General features: G+C 42.6%; 1 protein-coding gene across 7 annotated transcripts in view; it reads right to left on the bottom strand.

Moving 5' to 3' along the window:
- ncoa2 (nuclear receptor coactivator 2) overlaps positions 1-20,144 on the bottom strand; it is a 63,907-nt gene that overhangs the window by 25,639 nt on the left and 18,124 nt on the right. For all 7 annotated transcript variants that reach the window (XM_080864978.1, XM_080864976.1, XM_080864980.1 and 4 more), the window contains 3 exons: positions 6,465-6,572; positions 5,373-5,545; positions 2,115-2,218 (listed from right to left, as the gene is read on the bottom strand). In XM_080864978.1, the coding sequence (XP_080721104.1) occupies positions 2,115-2,218; positions 5,373-5,545; positions 6,465-6,553 (366 nt within the window). In that variant the 5' untranslated portion in view covers positions 6,554-6,572. The remainder of the gene's footprint in view (positions 1-2,114; positions 2,219-5,372; positions 5,546-6,464; positions 6,573-20,144) is intronic.

The raw sequence follows: 20,144 nt of genomic DNA on the forward strand, positions 1-20,144 counted from the left end.
AAGTGTCTGAGGTGGAACAGCAGCAGTGGGGGTGGGTGAGTCTGCAGCCGATGTTGCAGACTGCCTTGCACTGTTACCTCTATGATCTCACAGATAATGCCAGGCGACTCAGTGAAGGCACAGTTTATCTAAAAACTCCAACGACTGCTGATGCTAACATCCCCATGACAGCCGACACATGTACTAGTTGTGTCTGAAGAGGAACGATTAGTACGCCATGTGCCGGGTACATGGATCACTCCCACAGACGCTCACCATCGCTGTGGCTGATAAAAAGCAGGATAAAAGCATGTGCCTGCAGAGACGGGCGGATGTGAAGGAGGAGCAGTACTTAATTGAAAGAATACAGCCCCAGGTCAGCCATTACACACAAGGTGGTGTCAATTAGGCCATCAAATCACCGGGAGCTCTTAAAAAGGGAATTCTGCTGCTTGTAATGCTGTAAAGTTGATGTCAAGATAAGACGCAAGAGACTCTTCTCAAGGTGTCTCACCTCAGCTTAAATAAACATTATCTACACTACACACACACTTGTCAGCGTGTAGGGTCACATGAATTGTTCAATGGGTAGCAAGAGGATTTATAACGTAAATGTTTATTTTGTATCGTGTTGGGTTTTTGGCATCCTTGCTCATCTATAACTATAGTGTATATGTCTCAAACTACACTTCCTAACAAATCTACAGTGAACAGACAAGTCTGGATGTAGCAAACCCATATCCCGGGAACACATGATCATGTTGAGAAGAAAGTTTTCCTTTGCACGCCTTAACACAGCACGATCTGAAAATAGATTAAGGAGATCTCATCTATCACTGCATGAAGCAGAGCTGTTCCAAAATGCAACACGGTTGTGTAAGTCCAGTCTGCATGAAGAAAGGCCATGAACTGCACAAGTAGGGCAAACAAAAACAGAGCAAACACTCTAGTGCCAACGCCTGCCTTCCTCCAGACACTCTTGCATAATGTTCTTAGCCAATACCTTAATTTGCAACACCCTCCCTAAATACTAAATATAAACACTAGAGACATTTCTACAGCAACTACAAATTAATAAAGCCTGAATAAATACATTGTGAGTGATATCATAGAACCTATTGTTTTCACATATGATTAAATATTGCTACACAGCAGGTAATGAATTGCAGCAGGGTAGGAATCTGGGAATTTCTCTGGATTATTTAAATCTGAGCAGTGCTTTCCAACCAGAGTTCTCTCTTCTCATAAATTCTCGCTTAATATTAGCCATTTTCTACATTTCTGTCTTAAAGCAATTCAAACATGCCTCTAGTACTGTATGACAGTGATGCTTAACACTTTGTTGGTAGAGGCAAAAATATGCATGAAACACACAACAGCCTCTGTACCGCGTGGGCTAGCAAGGATGCAAACTACATGCCACAATAAATCATGTGACAGAAGAAGACTGCTCCCAGAAGGTTAAAACAACAGCACACTAATGTTTCTTCACAGCCTTGTCCGTCTTTGAGTTGGCATGAGAGTGGGCAGCAGAAGGCCTTGAAGGAGGGTCATGGGGCGCGTGGGTGCATTTCCTGCCGACAGCCATACTCCGCAGAGCACACTGTAATTAGCCTGGGCTGGCGGACGGGGACATGGCTAGAGCGGAGCGGGTGTGAATGGCCGATCGCTGTGTTTTGGGGCTGCTGACAGATGGGAAAGCTTGCAGGCTGCACTGGTCTATATTTAGCTGCGAGTTAGTATGTCGATTCAGTGACGCTGGACCAGGAGAGCTATAAATATTCCATGACAGGACAGATCTAGAGGCGAAGGAAGAGAAGATGGGGAGGGAGAGACAGAGAGGAAAGAGAACTGAACAAGCAGGAGAGAGAAAGGGAGGGAGGAAGTGAGTGAGAGGACAGGCTCAATGGACTGATTCATCCGCCAGGCTGTTGCTTTCTTTCCTATTATATGTAAGCACTCCAGTGGTCCTTCGTGGTACAACGGGGCCCCATTGGCCCGCTTGTGATTTATAGCCAATCAGGGGCGGATACAAGATGCTGGCAGTGTGGGGTACTTCAGCACGAGTCTGGCATTTCATAATATTTTCTTCACATATGGCGCTATGAGTAAGGAGGAAAAGGCCGTGCACCCACCTCCAGCATCATTGGTCCCAAGGCGTCTTTGTCGATCACACTTTGGCCTGTTGATGAGACGTCAGCCTTCTGCACCTCCTCCTCGTTTGCTGCTGCAGCTTTTTCTGTTAAAAGCGAAGTTAGTAAAAATTTAAGAGACTGTGTCAGGGCTCCTTACTGTTTCACAATGAGGAAGTTACTAAAAAAAAGAAAACTGTAACGTACTGTACTGTCAAACATGGAAAAAGAAAAGGCTGAAACAAACAACTTTACTTTTCCTCTGAAACTAACCCACATACTATAAAAGAGGTCACCCACTGACGAGTCTTTTAACAGGTATCCATGCTGCTGCAAAGCAAACACATCGGTCCCCTTTGTGAAACCATGTGGCCATGGCTCACACCGAAGCACAGAGCAGCAGCACAGTGCGAAAGGTGTGTTAGAGCACACAGCTGCCTTGTGGGGGGCAGTCACTGTTTAGATTACTCTGTTATGCCAAAGCCCTGACAAACAAACAAACAAAAAAGGCCAATATGGAAACAATTAAGCATTGATGGTGTCCAAGCAATGTTGTTCCAAATTGGAAAACAAGTTGTAGCAGTCAATACTCCTGTTGATTTTCTATTAATGGATATGGAGAGTATGAATTACTGAGCACACAGATGCGTATGGCTTATAATTTACTACTGTTTTCATCTTATGTCCAATCAAAATCCACTTAAAAAAAACAAACAAAACAAACATAAATAAATATAAATATCCTGTAAGCTCCTGTACCTGTGCTATAATGCGATGCATGTGTCCGTTTGAGTGGGTTAATAACCATGCAGAGAAGCCTTATGTTCAAAGCGTAGGCTGCCCTACTTTTAGAGATGATGATGTGAGGCAGAATATCATTGGGCTTTTTGTTGTTGTTGTCGTTTCTGGCTTCTTCTTTTTTTTGGGGGGGGGGGGGGGGGGGGGGGGGGGGATGTTGCTTTCGCACGATGCCAAGAAGCAGGCTGACCATATGGTGAATAAATATTGTGGTAAGAGTCAAACAAAATTATCCCGTCCCTTGTATTTTCTTTTTGGAAGGGTGAAAGCAAATGCAGGGTTCCCTTGGCTTTGTGGGTTTGTGCACCATCGCACAGACACAAATTCATCTCTTTCAGCATTAATGATGTGCGCATCAGCAGGGCCTCTCTGGGCCCAGCTGGGCCCTGTAGACCAGCACAGCTGCCCTGGGTGCAGACCCATCACTCAGTGTCAGTGCGGCCCTCCCTGCCTTTCTGTCTGGAGAACTGTGGAACTGTGCCAGACACAGAGAGGGACTGACCAGTTGGGTAACAATTGCTGCTTAACACACAACTAACAAGACATTTGCTATATACTGTTCCTTCTTTCAGATATTTAACAATTTGCTCAGTTTATTTTTATATTTTGAATATTGGAATAAATAATGTACTAGGCTCAGCTTAGCAGCTACACAGACCCCAGTCCACAGTTTTTATGAGTCTTAACTGGGTGCTCCTGCCAACACGGAGTGTTAAAGAAAGAAAAAAAAAAAAGCTGTAAAACTCTTGGCTATGCCATTATTCTAAAGGCTCTATAAGCATATTTCTCCACATATTGTCTGTGAAGGTGCAACAAGCTGGAAAGAGAAAAGACACGCAGAAAATTGCAACCAGTTTCCAAATCAGGGTGGAAAATGTACGCAGACAGTGTGAGAGGAACAAACAGGGATGAATTCATTGCTTTTTTTTTTCTCGTTCCTTTTTCCAAAGGCCATCTTCACCACATGGCACATCTCTACAGGAAGTCACCAATCAGAGAGAGATATTAAGTCACATAAGTGTATTTGAATACATGTAATATTGTCGCTATAAGCAGAAAGTAAACTAAATGTGGACAACAGAAAAAAAAAATATACTACTAAAAAATAACTACACCTCTGTTTCAGATCACATTAAACACATGAGGTGCAATGAAAAGCAAATAACAGTAGGACATAACATAAGCTCACAGCATCCCCGCTTCACTTGTGCAGGATGAGATGCAGTAGCTTCCTGCTTTAACTACACACACACACACACACACACACACACACACACACACACACACACACACAAAAAGGTTCATCTACGTGGCCGCTGACGTATGGAGGACAAAGCAGAATAGGAAAATTTAGTCCTTCCCTCAGGGGTTCCTTCTGTACTAAAATGTTTTGCCTTGAGAGTCAGGCAGAGGATGTCATTATAGCAAAGGGTTAAAAAAAGAAAGAAAAAAGATGATAATGCAGAGAGGAAGTGTTGGAGGTAGAAAAGAAGGCAGCACAGAATAAGACATCAAAAAAAGGGGGTGGGAGCAACAGACGCTAGCAAGAATTTGATTGTGATTTTTGCATCACCATTACATAACAGTTGGCTCTGTGAGTCACAAAACATGATGACATCATCAGCTGGTCTGATTCATACACACCTCGAGTGGGCCACTCTTTGTCTACCAGCCACTCGGCTGTTTTTTCGGCTGTGCGACGGTAAAACATTAAGATCAGCACGTTCCTTCAAATTGAAGCAAGAGAAGAAGCCCTGTTTTTTTAAAAGCTTTAAGTGTTCTACCACTTACTAAAGACCCCTACTTCCACCCACACACACACACACACACACACACACACACACACACACACACACACACACACACACACACACACACACACACAAAAAGAGGCAGCAGCGAGTACAACCAAACATGCTGATCGATTTTCCTGATGTTCTGGCTCAGAGCGCTCCTGGGAAAGACTGGCAGCCAACAAAAAAAAGAAATAAAAAAACTGCTCTGGCTCATCCACATTGTATGATGAGTGTTGGAGGGAACATTAAATCAATTGTGCTGCTCTTTAATAAGAACACCAGTTACTGTGTATGAAACAGATCCCAAATCATAATATTTATGCTATCAGATCTGAGGTTTCTGTCAACACAAAGCCACCCGTGGAAGCTGTGTCGAACTTTAAAGGCACAACTAAGAACACAGCAACGAATTTGATTTGCAGCTGTGTCAAAGCCACTGACGTGTTTTCACTAAGGTTAGCCATGGTATAAAACTGGGCTTTATGACATAAAAAAAAGCTGAAAGGGGAAAATTACAGAACTTCATGGGAATAAAGAAATAAAAAAATAAAATAAAATAAACAGCTCAAATAACTCCGTATTCCTTTCGCTGTTGCACTGTAGGGATCTTGATTGTTTCTGCAACAAAATATCACGTTTCAAAAATATTAGAGGCTGCCATTTGTACCTTGCTCCTTTATTTGCCTGATTTGTTTCACAGTTTCCTTCAGGATTGCACATTTGTCAGGTTTGACATTGAAGTTGTCGATGTCGTTGAAGTTGGCGAAGATCAGCTCGGCGAGCTCTTCGATGTATTTGTTCTCGTGCTCGCGGTTACGCTTCTCGTTGCTCCGTTTGGGACTGCAGAGACAAAAACAGAAGGGTGAGAAACTGCACTGAGGACAGCAGTAACACAACACGGGCGATACAGATTGATGGCTAAAGGTTCAAGAGAGTGGAAGTGCATCAAACAGCTCCAGGGTAGCAAAGTCCATCCATCTATAAAACTACACCAGGGTTCCAGTGTCCACACATTTTTCCTGAGTAGGGCTGAAGAGGCCTCTCATTTTGAAAGCTGCCAAATGACAGCACACTGACAGTGCAATATATCTACTGAGGCATCGAGGAGAGTCAACACTAGTGTCAATTCATCCTTCTAGGAGCTTTCACGCTGCTAACATGGCACAAGGGTAAACCAATATTACACTTAGAGCCCGATTAAATATAGGATTTTTAACATTCTTGCCGACTTAAAAACTCTTTATTTCAATATGTCAGCCAATATTTTTCTCTTTCGTACACATGAAACAAACATTTCCCCCACATTGGATCTATATAGTTATTTATTTACGTTCTGATTTGCCAGACTCTGCTCAGTCAGCAGGTGGCTGTGTTTGTGATTGGGAAACTGAAGGGTGCCCTCTGGTCTACAAACTATTCAGCGTCAGTCAGCTGAAGGGTGTTTCTCTCGTCTTTTCCTTCATTAACAGTTATAAATGCAGATACCGATAGATTGGCAAATAGCTAATATAGGTCGATATTATCAGCCTGCTAATAAATCAGGTCTACTCCATTTATGTTACAATAGGTTAAAGAAAAATGTGTGCAGGAGATTGTGAACCGGACAACTTTGCAAAGTCGTTACTCATTTGTGTGGACCGACTAAAACTGGATCTGACCTTTAGTGCATGATAACTACTTTGCCCCACATTACATTTAACTGTACACAGCAAAAACTCGCAGAAATGTCAAAAACATAACTCCTAAAGGGACCAAATACCTGGGTCCAAGAAGTTCAGCAGAACATTCTTTGCGTTTCCGTGACTCTGCCCTGCCAGGGTCAGATGAGTTTTCGCCGACTCCACTCATCCTCAATGCATATCAGCGTCTGGAAAATGAACACAAAGAGGCACAAAAGAAGAGTTTTACATTTGAAAGAAATGCTTCAGCACTACAAGCATAGGCAGCTATATAATGTGAAGAACACCCATGCTGGCCTGTATACATGCCAACATCGGAATCTGCATACAACACACGCACACTCTACAATGTGCTGGGGGCACAGGCAGATCCACTCCAGGAGAAATGAGTGAAAATGGAGCAGAGAAAGAGATTCAATCATTTCTCTCTGATGGTGGAGCTCTCCCTAGAGAGACTGAAATGAGAACACAGCACCTTGCCCACAGCACCAGACTGCACGCTCAACCATGTACCAAGAAAAACCCATTTGTTACACAAAACCAAAGCAAAGCTGGCGCACATTAAGAGCAGAGTGGGTTTACAATGACAACATGTGTTCTTTGTTTAAGTGCCTCTGAGAATGCTTCACATTGGTTTGTAAGAGTCGCTTAAAATGTAAATGCAGGAATCATATCTTGTCTGTTCTCTCTGAACTTATGGAACAGACTGTAAGATTTTCAGTGAGTAAGAAATCATGTTGTGACCGTTTTGTGTTATCAGAACTGACAAGGAAGCTGAGACTTTGCTGAATTTGTCTCAAACCCTACATGCCAACACGTTTTGAATGCTGCTTTTACTCCAACCCTGAAAGCAACCATAGGCTGCCACTAAATGAAAGACAATCAATTATTGATCAGAGTAATGTCTTATTAATTACCACCTGATCTGAACATCTGATGGTGCCTAATGGACTTGGGTTTCAACATAAAAGGATATCCTTCTTTATAAAAAAAATGCATTAAAAAAACAACATTGCGTTGGCTCATGCAACATGATTAACTACACCTTTTTCTGCTTTCGGAGTTTGACAGAGCAAAGGAGGGGAGGTTAAAGGCAATTAAGACTAAGAAACAGGCAAACCTGGAGAAAGAAAATGGAAAAGTCTTTCCTCACTACAGTGCCCAAGATTGGGGCATGCTGTGTTGTTCTACGCTCTCAGCCACTCTAACCATGGAAACGGCTATGACATACACACACACGCCGCTTTACTGCTCAGCCATTACATAAGGAAGAACAGAGCAGAAAACACCACAATGTAGAGCAGAGTGGAAAGGAAAAGCTCGTCAGAAGCAGGCTAAACTAAAAGGAGAGAAAGTGACCATGCAAACTTGAGTCTGGCTCCCTCCTGGCCTGAAATGACCTACTTTAAGCTAATGGTAGGGTCTGTGCACAAATGGATGAAGCAGTCATGATTGGCCAGAGAGACAGAGGAGAATCTGAAGGGTAAAAGACATTCGGTTGACAAGCGACTTGAGCACTGTTGTTGGCCTGTACAGTGAATGAACAGAGCATGATACACAAACGTCACTGTGCATGTGCCCTTGTGTTACGCTCTTTCAAATGCCATTAGGCTGCTTTCATGCCGAGGCACTGTGCTGTTCACTGAATGTATAACAGTCTCTAAAAAGAGAGGTTACAACTTTTATTAATGACAACGGAAACAGGCAATTAAACCCTAATAGCTAAGTGGCACTCTCTGCTCCGATTGGCTGTGCCCTGGCTTTCAGGCACAAGTTACCATGGGAATTCTAGACCTGATTGGCTCCACCAGCCCCGCGAGGCCAGATATGATTGGTTGCTTCCGTCTCCTTGACATGGCAGTAATGATGGGTCATTGTACGTTGAGACAAATAAGAGAGACTGGATGTAGAAGGCACGTCTCAATGACACCAATACAGACAGCCAGACACCCTGGCAAGCAGGCTGGTAGGCCATTTGTTGCTGGGGGAGGGCTCTGATCTTCACATGGGCAAACTAGGAAAGGATTTCTAATCCTGGAAAATGCGCTGGTTCCCAGGGCAGCTATAAACAGCTGGGCACTGGTGTTAGTACTTACTATACGGGAGCTAAGATTTGACTTAATTATCAACATCACCCCCTCGGGAAGAGCTCCTCAAAGCTTAAATGCTCTTGGACACAGTAGGTATGAAGGAAGAGAATAGTGGCATGCTCCCCAAGTGTGTCTCTGGCATGATAAATTCTTATCCCCATCCCCCAGACCTGAAGTGATGTACACAATTATGATGACAGAGATCTCAGAGGTAACACAGAACATCACAGTTATAGTTCCAAATGCAGGGATGGCTATGCCTAACGACTCTGCCGTGATCCTTACCGACTTCCCATATGCATATGCTTTATTCAATTAAAAAAATAAATAAATACATAAATAAATAATTTACCACCATACTTGCATTTTGCTTGTAGCAGACTAGGTAGTAGCACGAGGGGAGAAGTGCAATTCAAAACAATTTAATTGGACTAAATGATATTTTAATGCAGGCTATGTTAAACTCTGCAATAACAGGGCTGATGAGACTCAACACAGATTAATGACCGCATAAGAGAGTAACCTCATTATGTAGGGGAGTGATTGGCATATTCTGGAAGGCATCTATCAAATGTTCAGTTCATCAAGCTGTCAGCTCATTTAGTTCATTAGTGCTGTAAGTTGAGACATATGGTCCATCACTCATTACAAGCTACCTTATGTTAGTCATACACAGTGTGACATCTGTGTAAGACCAAGCAGGTTTTGCCAAGATTCGCACAGTCACAATAAAAGAGAGCCGGGCCACTTCTAAACAAATATTCTTCACAAGCCAAAAGAGCTACAGAACTGACGGATAGTACCTCAGCTGGTCATACCACATGTCCACTGGAGTAAGAAAGTGAAATTGAAAAGAGAAGTGTGCCCATACACAAAATTTGGGCCTCTCCATGAACTCTTCCTACGCAATTAGGAGTTGCACAATCAAATTAGCACACATGTATGAGAATCAACAAATAAAAAACAAAATAGTGTTGTGGAATTTTACATAGCGATACTGTAACAATACACAGACACCAAATATTGGTATTTCATTAAATAAATGAAAATAGTCAGGGAATAGTAGCAACAAGAGGGCTTGACATTAAAATCAACCCCACAAAACCAAAAAAGACACCTCCTAATTCAGAGCAAGTTAATGAGTAAAAATTCATCAGCAATTTCCTTGCATCCACCAAACAAAAATTCATGGCTGCCTGGTCAGTGTACTGATTTTTTTCCCCCCCACATTTTGCCAATGACTACGAGCTGTGTTGACTAAATGTGTATTCGCGTTGCAACGATTGACTCCTACCAGGCAACCTGTGCAATCTTTCTGCAAAGAGTCGCGGCATGACTTGGACTGACTGCCACTGCACTCAGAGAGATGGCCACAGGTTTGCAAATAATACTGATTTATAAATGTAGACAACTGGTTGCTGGCTGTATTCTGGTCATATTCCTATAGAACGGGAAGGCTGATGAGCACAAATGTAATAATTAAATGTGAATTCCTATGTATGTAGACAGCAACAGATATGCGTTTTTGATGGGTTATCACAGCTAATTATTATATTATCAGATACATTTCCAAGTTGCATGTAATTGCCAACTTGACCCCATTCAGTTGCAGACTGATGGCAGACCAACTCCATGTTACATTAACATTCTGGTGATTCCCACATCTAATTATGATGTCATTATGTTGCCTAGCGGCCTCCTACCAATGGGTTAAAACCATCTATTTGTAGTTTATGTACCTATAGCACTTCATAATGGTTCATAACAATAAGACATAATCTAAATCTCATTAAAAAAAAAATTGCTTTGCTATACAATGTCATTTTATGCTTTTTTTTTGTTGTTGCTCTTGACATTTGTCAACTATAAGGCATGGATCATAATCAAAATTAGATCATGAAATCCTCTTTAACATGTCAGTATACACTGGATTAACACAACCTTTTATACCAATTTTTCATTATACACTTCATAATAATGGATTGGATTTATATAGCGCTTTTCAAGGCACCCAAAGCGCTTCACAATTCCATTATTCATTCACTCTCACATTCACAGACTGGTGGAGGCAAGCTGTAGCCACAGCTGCCCTGGGGCAGACTGACAGAAAAAAAAAAGTACAAAGTAAAAAAATAAATGTCAATATTGTGCCATCGGCCCCTCTGGCCAACACCAGTAGGCGGTAGGGTAAAGTGTCTTGACCAGGACAGAGAGCCCAGGGATCGAACCGGCGACCTGCCGGTTACAGATGCGCTTCCCAACCCCCAGCGCCACGGTTGCCACTTCATGTATAATGTCTTTCACTTTTCTCATTGTGATTAACTATATCAGTTTTCAAACAAGCCAAACAATACCGCATCATGGGGAGTGTAGTAGTAACTATGGTAGTAAGCAAGTCAGTTTTGTTTGTTTGTTTTTTTATATCATGAGGAAGACCATGCAACCATGACAAACATTAGCCTGTAGACTGTAAGAGACTATCTGGAATCAATTTGTTTAAAAGGGGGATGTCTTTTACATACTTTACAGCTGGCTGCAGCGGGCTGGGAGGAGAGAGAGAGGAGGGGGAAAAAAAAAAAAAAAAAATCAATGGGAAAGTACAATTCCATATAACATGAAAATGCAGCCATTCCTGTTCTATACTTTTCAAATCCACTTTGAGAAATTCTCCTCAAGGGCACATGCAGTAGTTGCTGCACGTGTTGTGGTCTAGTGTCTTTCACAAACCCTCTGGCATGTGGTCGCCTGCAGACAGCCTTGCATGTACCATCTGATTACAGAACGTCACTCGTACACAAGCCGGCCATCACACACTGGCCGTGGAAACTATAATGCCTGCATAATAATGCACTTGGAAATTATCCTGTGGTCACTGAGGTCCTCTAACACACGTTTCCATGCAGATTTTCCACAACTTGAAAGCTGTTAGGTCTCAGCTCATGTAAGTGCAGTAAACACTTACCCACTGCCCCAAATTGACACTTTAGCGCATCTGTGTGGCTGATTCACAAGGCTGAATTAAAGGTCAGGTAATTAAACCTCTGTAACAGCCACACCCACTAGCATAGCAACACAACATTGATGACTTTCCAATAAAAGTATCCGATCAGTTTTAATCAGAATTATTGATTTTGTCAGAACTTAGACAGAAATGCAAATATGTAATGCTTCCCAGCGTATTAAAACACCAAAGTGTAAATAAAAATAAACCAAAAAACAAATGCAAGCAAAAAGCTGGAGAAATCAATTGACTTTGAAAGTACTCTGTGCACTTGAGGGAGGTGCTCATAGGTGAGTGTCATTGCTTATATCTTAGGTGTCACCTAAGTGCAGACTCTCCACAACGGACCTGGAGCCAACCAGTCTGGCGAGGATGGACTGAAGAGACAACGAGGGGCTGCTGCTAAGGTTGCCTCTGCTGCTTGAGGCAACCATCTTTCCTCTGATCAAACTCAGCTGCTTCAACCTTTACATGACATACACTATTAGATGGCAATGAGCACATCCACAGCACAAAACAGAATTTATCTGCATCTGTGAGGAGAGAATGGCACAATACAAAACACTTCACTTAAAGAATACACAGAAGCAGAGGAATTTGCTCTGCAGCGACTCAGCTGGGAAACAGTAAGATGAATAGATTAATGTGCAGTATCTCCACCTTTATGGGGTAATATGTGAGAAATCTTTTGAGCAATTTTAATAATTGAACTTTCATTCATGCACACAGAGAGGCTGGGAAAGAGCATTTTAATTCAGATAGGACTTTATAAACATTTACAACACCCTGAAGTAGGGCTGGGCGATATATTGCGTTTTTAAATATATCAATGTCTAAGGAGCTTGGAAAGAAAAGCGTCTGGACTTATTTGAGTTGCTTGAAGACGTTTCACTTGGGAGTTCCCCCCCAAAGATTTGGGGGGGGATACTCCCACTGGGTTTAAATCTGGGACTCCCCACCATTTGACCTTAGAACTGAAGAAGCTTCTCGGATGAGAGGTGAAACGTCTTCAAGCAACTCAAAGAAGTCCAGACGCTTTTCTTTCCAAGCTCCTTAGACTACGATGACCTGGATGACTGAGAACCTTCACAGACATAAATATATCAATATATTTTTATGTGACAATATCGTTTATATAATGTTACTCTGCCTCGCCTTTCTCCTTCACTGAACACAACTTCCCCTCCCCCATCGCTTCACCTGCAGGCAACGACAAGATGGACACGGCAGCTATCAAAGAGGAGCTGGTCGGTAAAAAGAAAACATTTGGAGATTACGATTTTAGTGCTGTCAGCGTTAATCTCGTTAAAATGACGTTAACGCCATAACTGCTGTCAGGGTGTCAGTCACTCAGTAGAACTTGGGAACAGAGCAGCTGCAAAATCTGTCTTTGTTATTATGCTCAGCGTCTTTTAGTTTACATTTTGACTGCACAATTGCGAGCTTTTTGTTATGCACAAAACCAACATTGTTTTATTTTATTTATGGAGCATTATTGTTTAATAAATGCTGATAATTTATTTGAGTAATTTTTTTATGTACATCTACGCTCTATGATAATAAAAGTGCCCGTGTGAGATCTGGGACACAGCATGACTAAGAACTCTTTTTGCTCTTACTTTATGGCTTTAAAAAAAAAAAATATAATAATCGCGATATATATCGTATATCGCCATCCAACTAAAGAATATCCAGATATGAATTTTGGGCCATATCGCCCAGCCCTACCCTGATGTTTTTAGCTGTATTTCCAAACCGTTAACAATGCAACGGTTTCTGCTACCTTAAATGGGTTTGTAATACTCTTAACAGTATACAGCTCATATACCCACAAAAGGTGAACCAGGCTTAATGTGTGCCACCAAAGGGGGCCTTTAAAAAACACTGAATCACCCATTCTAGTCATACTATAATGATGGGGGAAAGGGATGCAACGCGGGGGCGGGGGGGGGGGGGGGGGGGGGGGGGGGGAGACTGTGTCTGATTGCCAAGAGGAGAGGGTATGTGCCAGTGTGCCATTCCTGTAATCATGTGGGTTAGCAGGGCTTTGATTATAGAGACACACCCAGTGATTCTGGAGCTCAGAGAGCTGGGCATGACTATGCATCAAACTGCATCAAAAGCTACTGGGGAATCGTTTGAAGTCTCCTGCACTATAATAATGAGAGCCCTTCCAGAAAGTGCAAAGCCTCTGTGGGGCACTGAACATTGTCTCGCTGGTGTGTAATCTCTCCTCAGTTGGCTCCTTGGTTCAACAGGCCCCCTGAGAGAGAAACGGAGAGCAAGAGTGCACCAATAAAGACTGCTTCTGGAGCGCTGCAACATGGTCCATTTATTTCCCACAAACTGAAGGGGAAATAGTGAAAGGGGAGGGGCACAGAGGACTCGTGGCTTCTCATTTTATGCTCTCGATATTTGCGATGGGTGAAAAGATGTGCAGAGAGTGCCAAAACACAAAGAAACATGACGGGATCATGTAAGATGGTATTAAAGACAAATGCGTTTGTCTTAAAAACAATATAAATATCAGCAAAATACCCAGTGGGGTGGGGTCTGCAGTGAACTGCTGACAGCTGCTATTACCTTAAACCAGATGTTGTGATATTAGGCTTGGGCTGAGAAAGAGGCAAAAAGAGATGGAGGGATGTATGTGGTGATGGATTTAGTGTTTTGGAGCAATATGACAATGGCGCTTGAGTGATGGGTATTTCCCTGTAGATATATTCCATGTAGAGGAATCAATGGTGAACTGTGATTACAATAATTCAGAGTCAGTAAATGAACAGAGGGGACAGCAACACAGCACGTTTTGTTTTGTCTTGGCTTTTGTTTTGTTTTTTCCCCATTTAAGAGAAGGTTTGCAGAGTGTAATGGCTTGTGTTTAGTGGTTCAAATGAGTGGTTCAAATCTGCAACAAAGGTTAACTTTCAGTTCTCTCCTCAAAAACATAATCACTTACCCACCTATACGCTTACCATGACATTTAAACAACCATTGTTATGAGGGTTAGCCAGTAAACAAAGTAAATTCTTTATTCAAATTACATGTGTCCAAAAAGTTAGACACAAACACACAAACAGACCACTGCTGATTAAATCAACAGAGAGGTAGGATATTTGCCTGCTACCAAGTCCCACTCAAGCATTTGTCCGCTCTAGAATCACTGCAAGGTAATGGCTCTAAAGTGCCCGAGTGCAACCAAGAGCCCGGTCCCCATTTACTGAAAGCTGATCACGCTCATCAATCTTTTAACGCTGGCAGTCACTTCAGGATGTCGCAGGATGCGAAGCAGAGGTCTGTCGGTATAATAAGCACAGAGTGCTGGCTTCTGGCTGTCCGAGAAACACACAAGATTGGTCAGATAGGTGAAGTGAAGTGTCAGCTATCGAGGGATGGTGAAATTGATTAACTGGTATAAGTAAGCGACTCCCCACAACAATCCAGTCAACAATTCATCTGTGGCTGACAGCAATGCCAGAAAGGAGATTCAGATATCACTGCACAAATCCGATTACGGAAGAAGCTGGAAGTAGGGAAACTATGAGCTGATCTTTGAAGTATCAGTTGCTTGATTATTTACTTGCAGCTGTATATGGCAGTACTAAAGGAATTACCACGGTTTCTACAAAGGTCAATAAAATGTAGCCTGATCTTCATCTAAACCACAACTGTAGAAATGCACTGATGAAAGTACTGAAAGTGCGTAAATCTCTGTTTTAATGAATCCCCCTAGAGTCAGGTGTTCCAATCAAGGAGATGCTACTGAAAGTGTGACTTGCAGAAGGTTCCCCTCCCTCTAGATTAAGCCATTTTTTATGTCATGTCTTAAGATTGAGGCACAATTCCCACCAACCGCTCAGAATTTTCAAATGATCTCAGAGGAAGTGGCATAAAATTTAAGAAAGGTTAGAAAAGCATTTCTAATTACTTTGGCATTCATGAAGTAAAAAAGACACCAAGAATGTCTACAAGTCATGTAGTCATCATTGTCATAGGAGTGGAACAAGTTTAAAAAGGATAAAATTCAGGTTTTTGAAAGGCCGAATTGAAGAGTACTGACCTTAACTGAACTAAGATGCTTTGGCAAGACAGAAAGGTCTATTCAATAAAAATAAAAAAAACACACAAACAAACAAAAAAAACAACAACCCCAAAACAAAACACTCAAATACTCAAGTATAAAAGGAACAGGAACAGTCTAAAATTCCTCCTAATAATTGTGCAATAAGTATCTGCAGGAAAGGAGTTACTAAAGTTAGAGTTTCATGTTAATAGTTTAGTCTGATTGTGTGTCTAAAACTATGACTTGGATGTAGATGAGAACAAAACAGAGCACTCCAACAGCTCAAACTTTATTTTGCAACTGTACTGTGCGGTAGAGCAGGGCGATATGGCCAAAAATATTTATCACGATATATATTTGAAAATTTGCGATAACGATATAACCGACGATATAATTGATGCGAGACAAAATACAACTCCACAACATTACTAGTGCAAAAAGACAACCTTCCATTTATTTTCACTTAAACAAGAAGCTGGTTTTTATGTACATTAAAGCTTTATAAAAATGTAACAGTGCAAATGCAAATTCCTTGCTGAAAGTTTAACCAAAAGGGATTTCCAGTAGAAATGGGCTGAAATATCCTGAGCATAACCATGTATAATATCCACTGAAGTTAAAAAGAGGTGCTTTGCAACATTAAACTGCAGTGTGCAGTACGTATTTTTCGGACCATAAGGTGCACTGGATTATAAGGCACATTAAGCGAAACAAAGCAGTCAGATAAATCAAACTTTATTAAACTCATTCTTCTTGCTTCCTCCACTTCTGTACCATTGATTCATTAATGTTGAATTCTCTGGCAGCTGCTCTATTCCCATGTTGTTGCAGTATATTAATGACTGACCTCATATTGTGGATTGATTATCTCAGTTGTTCTCCTGACTGAAGTTTGGTCCGTTTACAGCATCCTGCCATGCGATTGCATTTGTCTCTAACCATGAGGAACCTTAACGTTAACTTTTATAAGTGGAAAAGTGTTAGTGTTCATCCTCCAGCTTCACTGTTTATGTTATGCTAACATAGCTGTGTCGCTAGCGATCACGTAGCACATCATTATATAGCAGCTAGCCCAACTTCAGTAACCCTACAAACGTCACTGCTGTTTAGTTTCCTGTCTTCATTTATGTTGGAAGTGATAGCAGAGCTGTACGTTTGAATTTTTTCAGAAATCTCTCAGTCAGAACATGCAATATCATGCTTAGGTAACTAGCGAAACTAGCGAGCTAACTTCCGCTAGCTTCCTGCTAACTTCTAACTCCGTTAAATGTAATAAATTTTGTTTTCATGGATGCCTGGAAATTAAACTTCATAGTTACACCTGGTAAAGCAGCAATGCTGATCGTTTTATTAAAGATGAAAGAATTTAGACAGTTTTTAACTCTAAGTGATGCTGCAGTGTTGTTTGACCTGAAGAATACGGAGTTTAGGACCCAGATTACTCCCAGATTTAAGAGCATCTTAGTCCGACAAATACGACAATAAGGACAGCCGCTTGCATGTTCTGCAAAAAATGTGCTTTGTTGTGTATCTGACGGACAAACACCAAACCAGTTCCACATCACTGAAGTTGCACCATTTTTTACAAACCAATTCTGGTTCATCTGTTTCACTCAACAATCGGCCATGTGCGTATGAAAACAAAGGCACTGCGCATGCGCGTTTTACTCATATTCTATCGCGATATTTCATTTTCCTATCGTTGCCTAACATTATACCGGTATTACCGTAAACGGTATAATATGGCCCAGCCCTACTGTGCGGTGCTGAGAACTGCATACCATCTTTTTTTTTTTCTTTTTTTTAAAATATTCACTGTGCCACTGTGGATCAGCACGTGGCAGCGCATTCAAGCCACACAGACACACTTAGAGTGTAGCTACGTTAAACAAGTGCAGGCTGCATCAAAAATACAACAAAACTCAGAACATGAAGAAGAAAATCCAGTTTTAGCAACAGCAACCAAAACCATGCCATCTTATGCAAACTATTATGATGATGAATCCCCTCAGAAAATGGTGTAAGAACAGTGAGCAATACAATAATCCCAGGCCCCAACTGAAATGTAACCTTTAAAATAACAGAAACTTAGTAGTAGTAGTACTGGTTCCAAGAGTAAAACATTCTTTCCCATCCATCCATCCATCCATCCATCTTCATCCGCTTTATCCGGGGCCGGGTCGCGGGGGCAGCAGCCTAAGCAAAGAGGCCCAGACCTCCCTCTCCCCAGCCACCTCCTCCAGCTTATCCGGGGGAATACCAAGGCGTTCCCAGGCCAGCCGAGAGATATAATCTCTCCAGCGTGTCCTGGGTCTGCCCCGGGGCCTCCTCCCGGTGGGACATGCCTGGAACACCTCACCCAGGAGGCGCCCAGGGGGCATCCTTGTCAGATGCCCGAACCACCTCAGCTGGCTCCTTTCGATGTGGAGCAGCAGCTGCTCTACTCTGAGCCCCTCCCGGATGGCCGAACTTCTCACCCCATCTCTAAGGGAGAGGCCAGCCACCCTTTGGAGGAAGCTCATTTCTGCCACTTGTATCCGCGATCTCGTTCTTTCGGTCACTACCCACAGCTCGTGGCCATAGGTGAGGGTAGGGACGTAGACCGACCGGTAAATTGAGAGCTTCGCTTTTACACTCAGCTCCCTCTTCACCACGACGGACCGGTGCAGCGTCCGCATTACTGCAGCTGCAGCCCCAATCCGTCTGTCGATCTCCGGCTCCCTTCTCCCATCACTCGCGAACAAGACCCCGAGATACTTGAACTCCTCCACTTGGGGCAGGAACTCATCCCCGACCCGGAGTGGGCACTCCACCCTTTTCCGGCTGAGAATCATGGCCTCAGATTTGGAGGTGCTGATCCTCATTCCCGCTGCTTCACACTCGGCTGCGAACCGTTCCAGTGCGAGCTGGAGGCCCTCACCCGATGAAGCCAACAGAACCACATCATCTGCAAAAATCAGAGATGAGATTCTGAGGCCACCAAAGCGAAAGCCCTCCGCCACTTGGCTGCGCCTAGAAATTCTGTCCATAAAAATTATGAACAGAACCGGAGACAAAGGGCAGCCCTGGCGGAGCCCATCACCCACCGGGAACGAGTCCGACTTATTGCCGGCAATGCGAACCAAGCTCTTGCAACGGTTGTATAGGGATCGAATGGCCCGTAGCAATGGGCCAGACACTCCATATTCCCGCAACACCTCCCACAGGACACCCCGAGGGACACAGGCGAATGCCTTCTCCAAGTCCACAAAACACATGTAGACTGGTTGGGCAAACTCCCATGCACCCTCAAGTATCCTGGAGAGGATAAAGAGCTGGTCCAGTGTTCCGCGACCAGGACGAAAACCGCATTGTTCCTCCTGTATCCGAGGTTGGACTAATGGACGAACTCTCCTTTCCAGCACCCTGGCATAGACTTTCCCAGGGAGGCTGAGGAGTGTGATCCCCCTGTAGTTGGAACACACCCTCCGGTCCCACTTCTTAAAGATGGGGACCACCACCCCGGTCTGCCAGTCCACAGGTACTGCCCCTGATCTCCACGCAACATTGCAGAGGCGTGTCAACCAGGACAGCCCTACAACGTCCAGAGCCTTCAGGAACTCGGGGCGGACCTCATCAACATCAACATTCTCTCCCCTCACACACAAAATGGTTGAAAAGGTCTCTCACTTGCAAGAACAGCTGAATCTGGACACTGTTAAGCCTTTAAAGCCGGTCGGAGCGGGCACGCTCCGTTTTGCAGAACTATTTTTAAATCCCACATAGAACCGGAACCATGTAAGCTAGCGCAATAGTTTTTTTTGCATATGAAACCGGAGGAGTTGTACTTACATCTTATGCCATCAGCTTGTCCTAGGTCACGGTTTCCTTCCACATATAGCTTTGCAAAAATTGCATAAAAAGTGCTTGCAGGAACAAAAACATAATATTCCAGAAACACGCTTTGCCGATCCGATCAGCTGTTCGTAAAACTTCCTACATTGAAATAGACGTCAGCGCGAACGATCGCATGTCCGACATGACCTGCCCGAAACTGGAAGTGACGTCATTTTCACGGAAAATGTCGTTTTTTTTACTTGTAGGCCTTAAAAGCCCATACTGATGTTTTTAAAAGTTATGTTTGACTTTATGCTTTTCTGAATAGTTTCTGGGATGCTTAGAACTCAAATTGCACTGCTTTAAATAGTTTATTTTGATGCACATGCTGTTTTTTTGCAAATTTGCATCATAGGTTTGTTTTTTCTGCAGTATTTAATAATTGGTGTATCTCAAAAATAAAACTATGAAGACACTCAAAATAAATTTCCTGTTGTTGTAAACTATTTTTTGCAACTTTTTTGTATTTAAAGTTTTGAGGGATAAACCCATTAAATTTCTCCAAGTAGAAGTATATGTAAAAAAACAAAAAACAAAAACGATTTTCAATTTTTTTATAGTTTATTGCACTTTTTTGCAATTTATGTAGTTACTATGGACTTAATGCATACATATAATTAAAATTGGGCTATAATGGTTGTATTGATGTATAGCAACTTGAAATGCTCCCAAAAAATGGCACTACAGCATGTAAAAATATAAAGTAAGCTCTGGCGGACTTGGTTCTATG

The sequence above is a fragment of the Rhamphochromis sp. 'chilingali' genome (genome assembly GCF_963969265.1).
Source record: "Rhamphochromis sp. 'chilingali' genome assembly, chromosome: 18".
Taxonomy (NCBI): Eukaryota; Metazoa; Chordata; class Actinopteri; order Cichliformes; family Cichlidae; genus Rhamphochromis; species Rhamphochromis sp. 'chilingali'.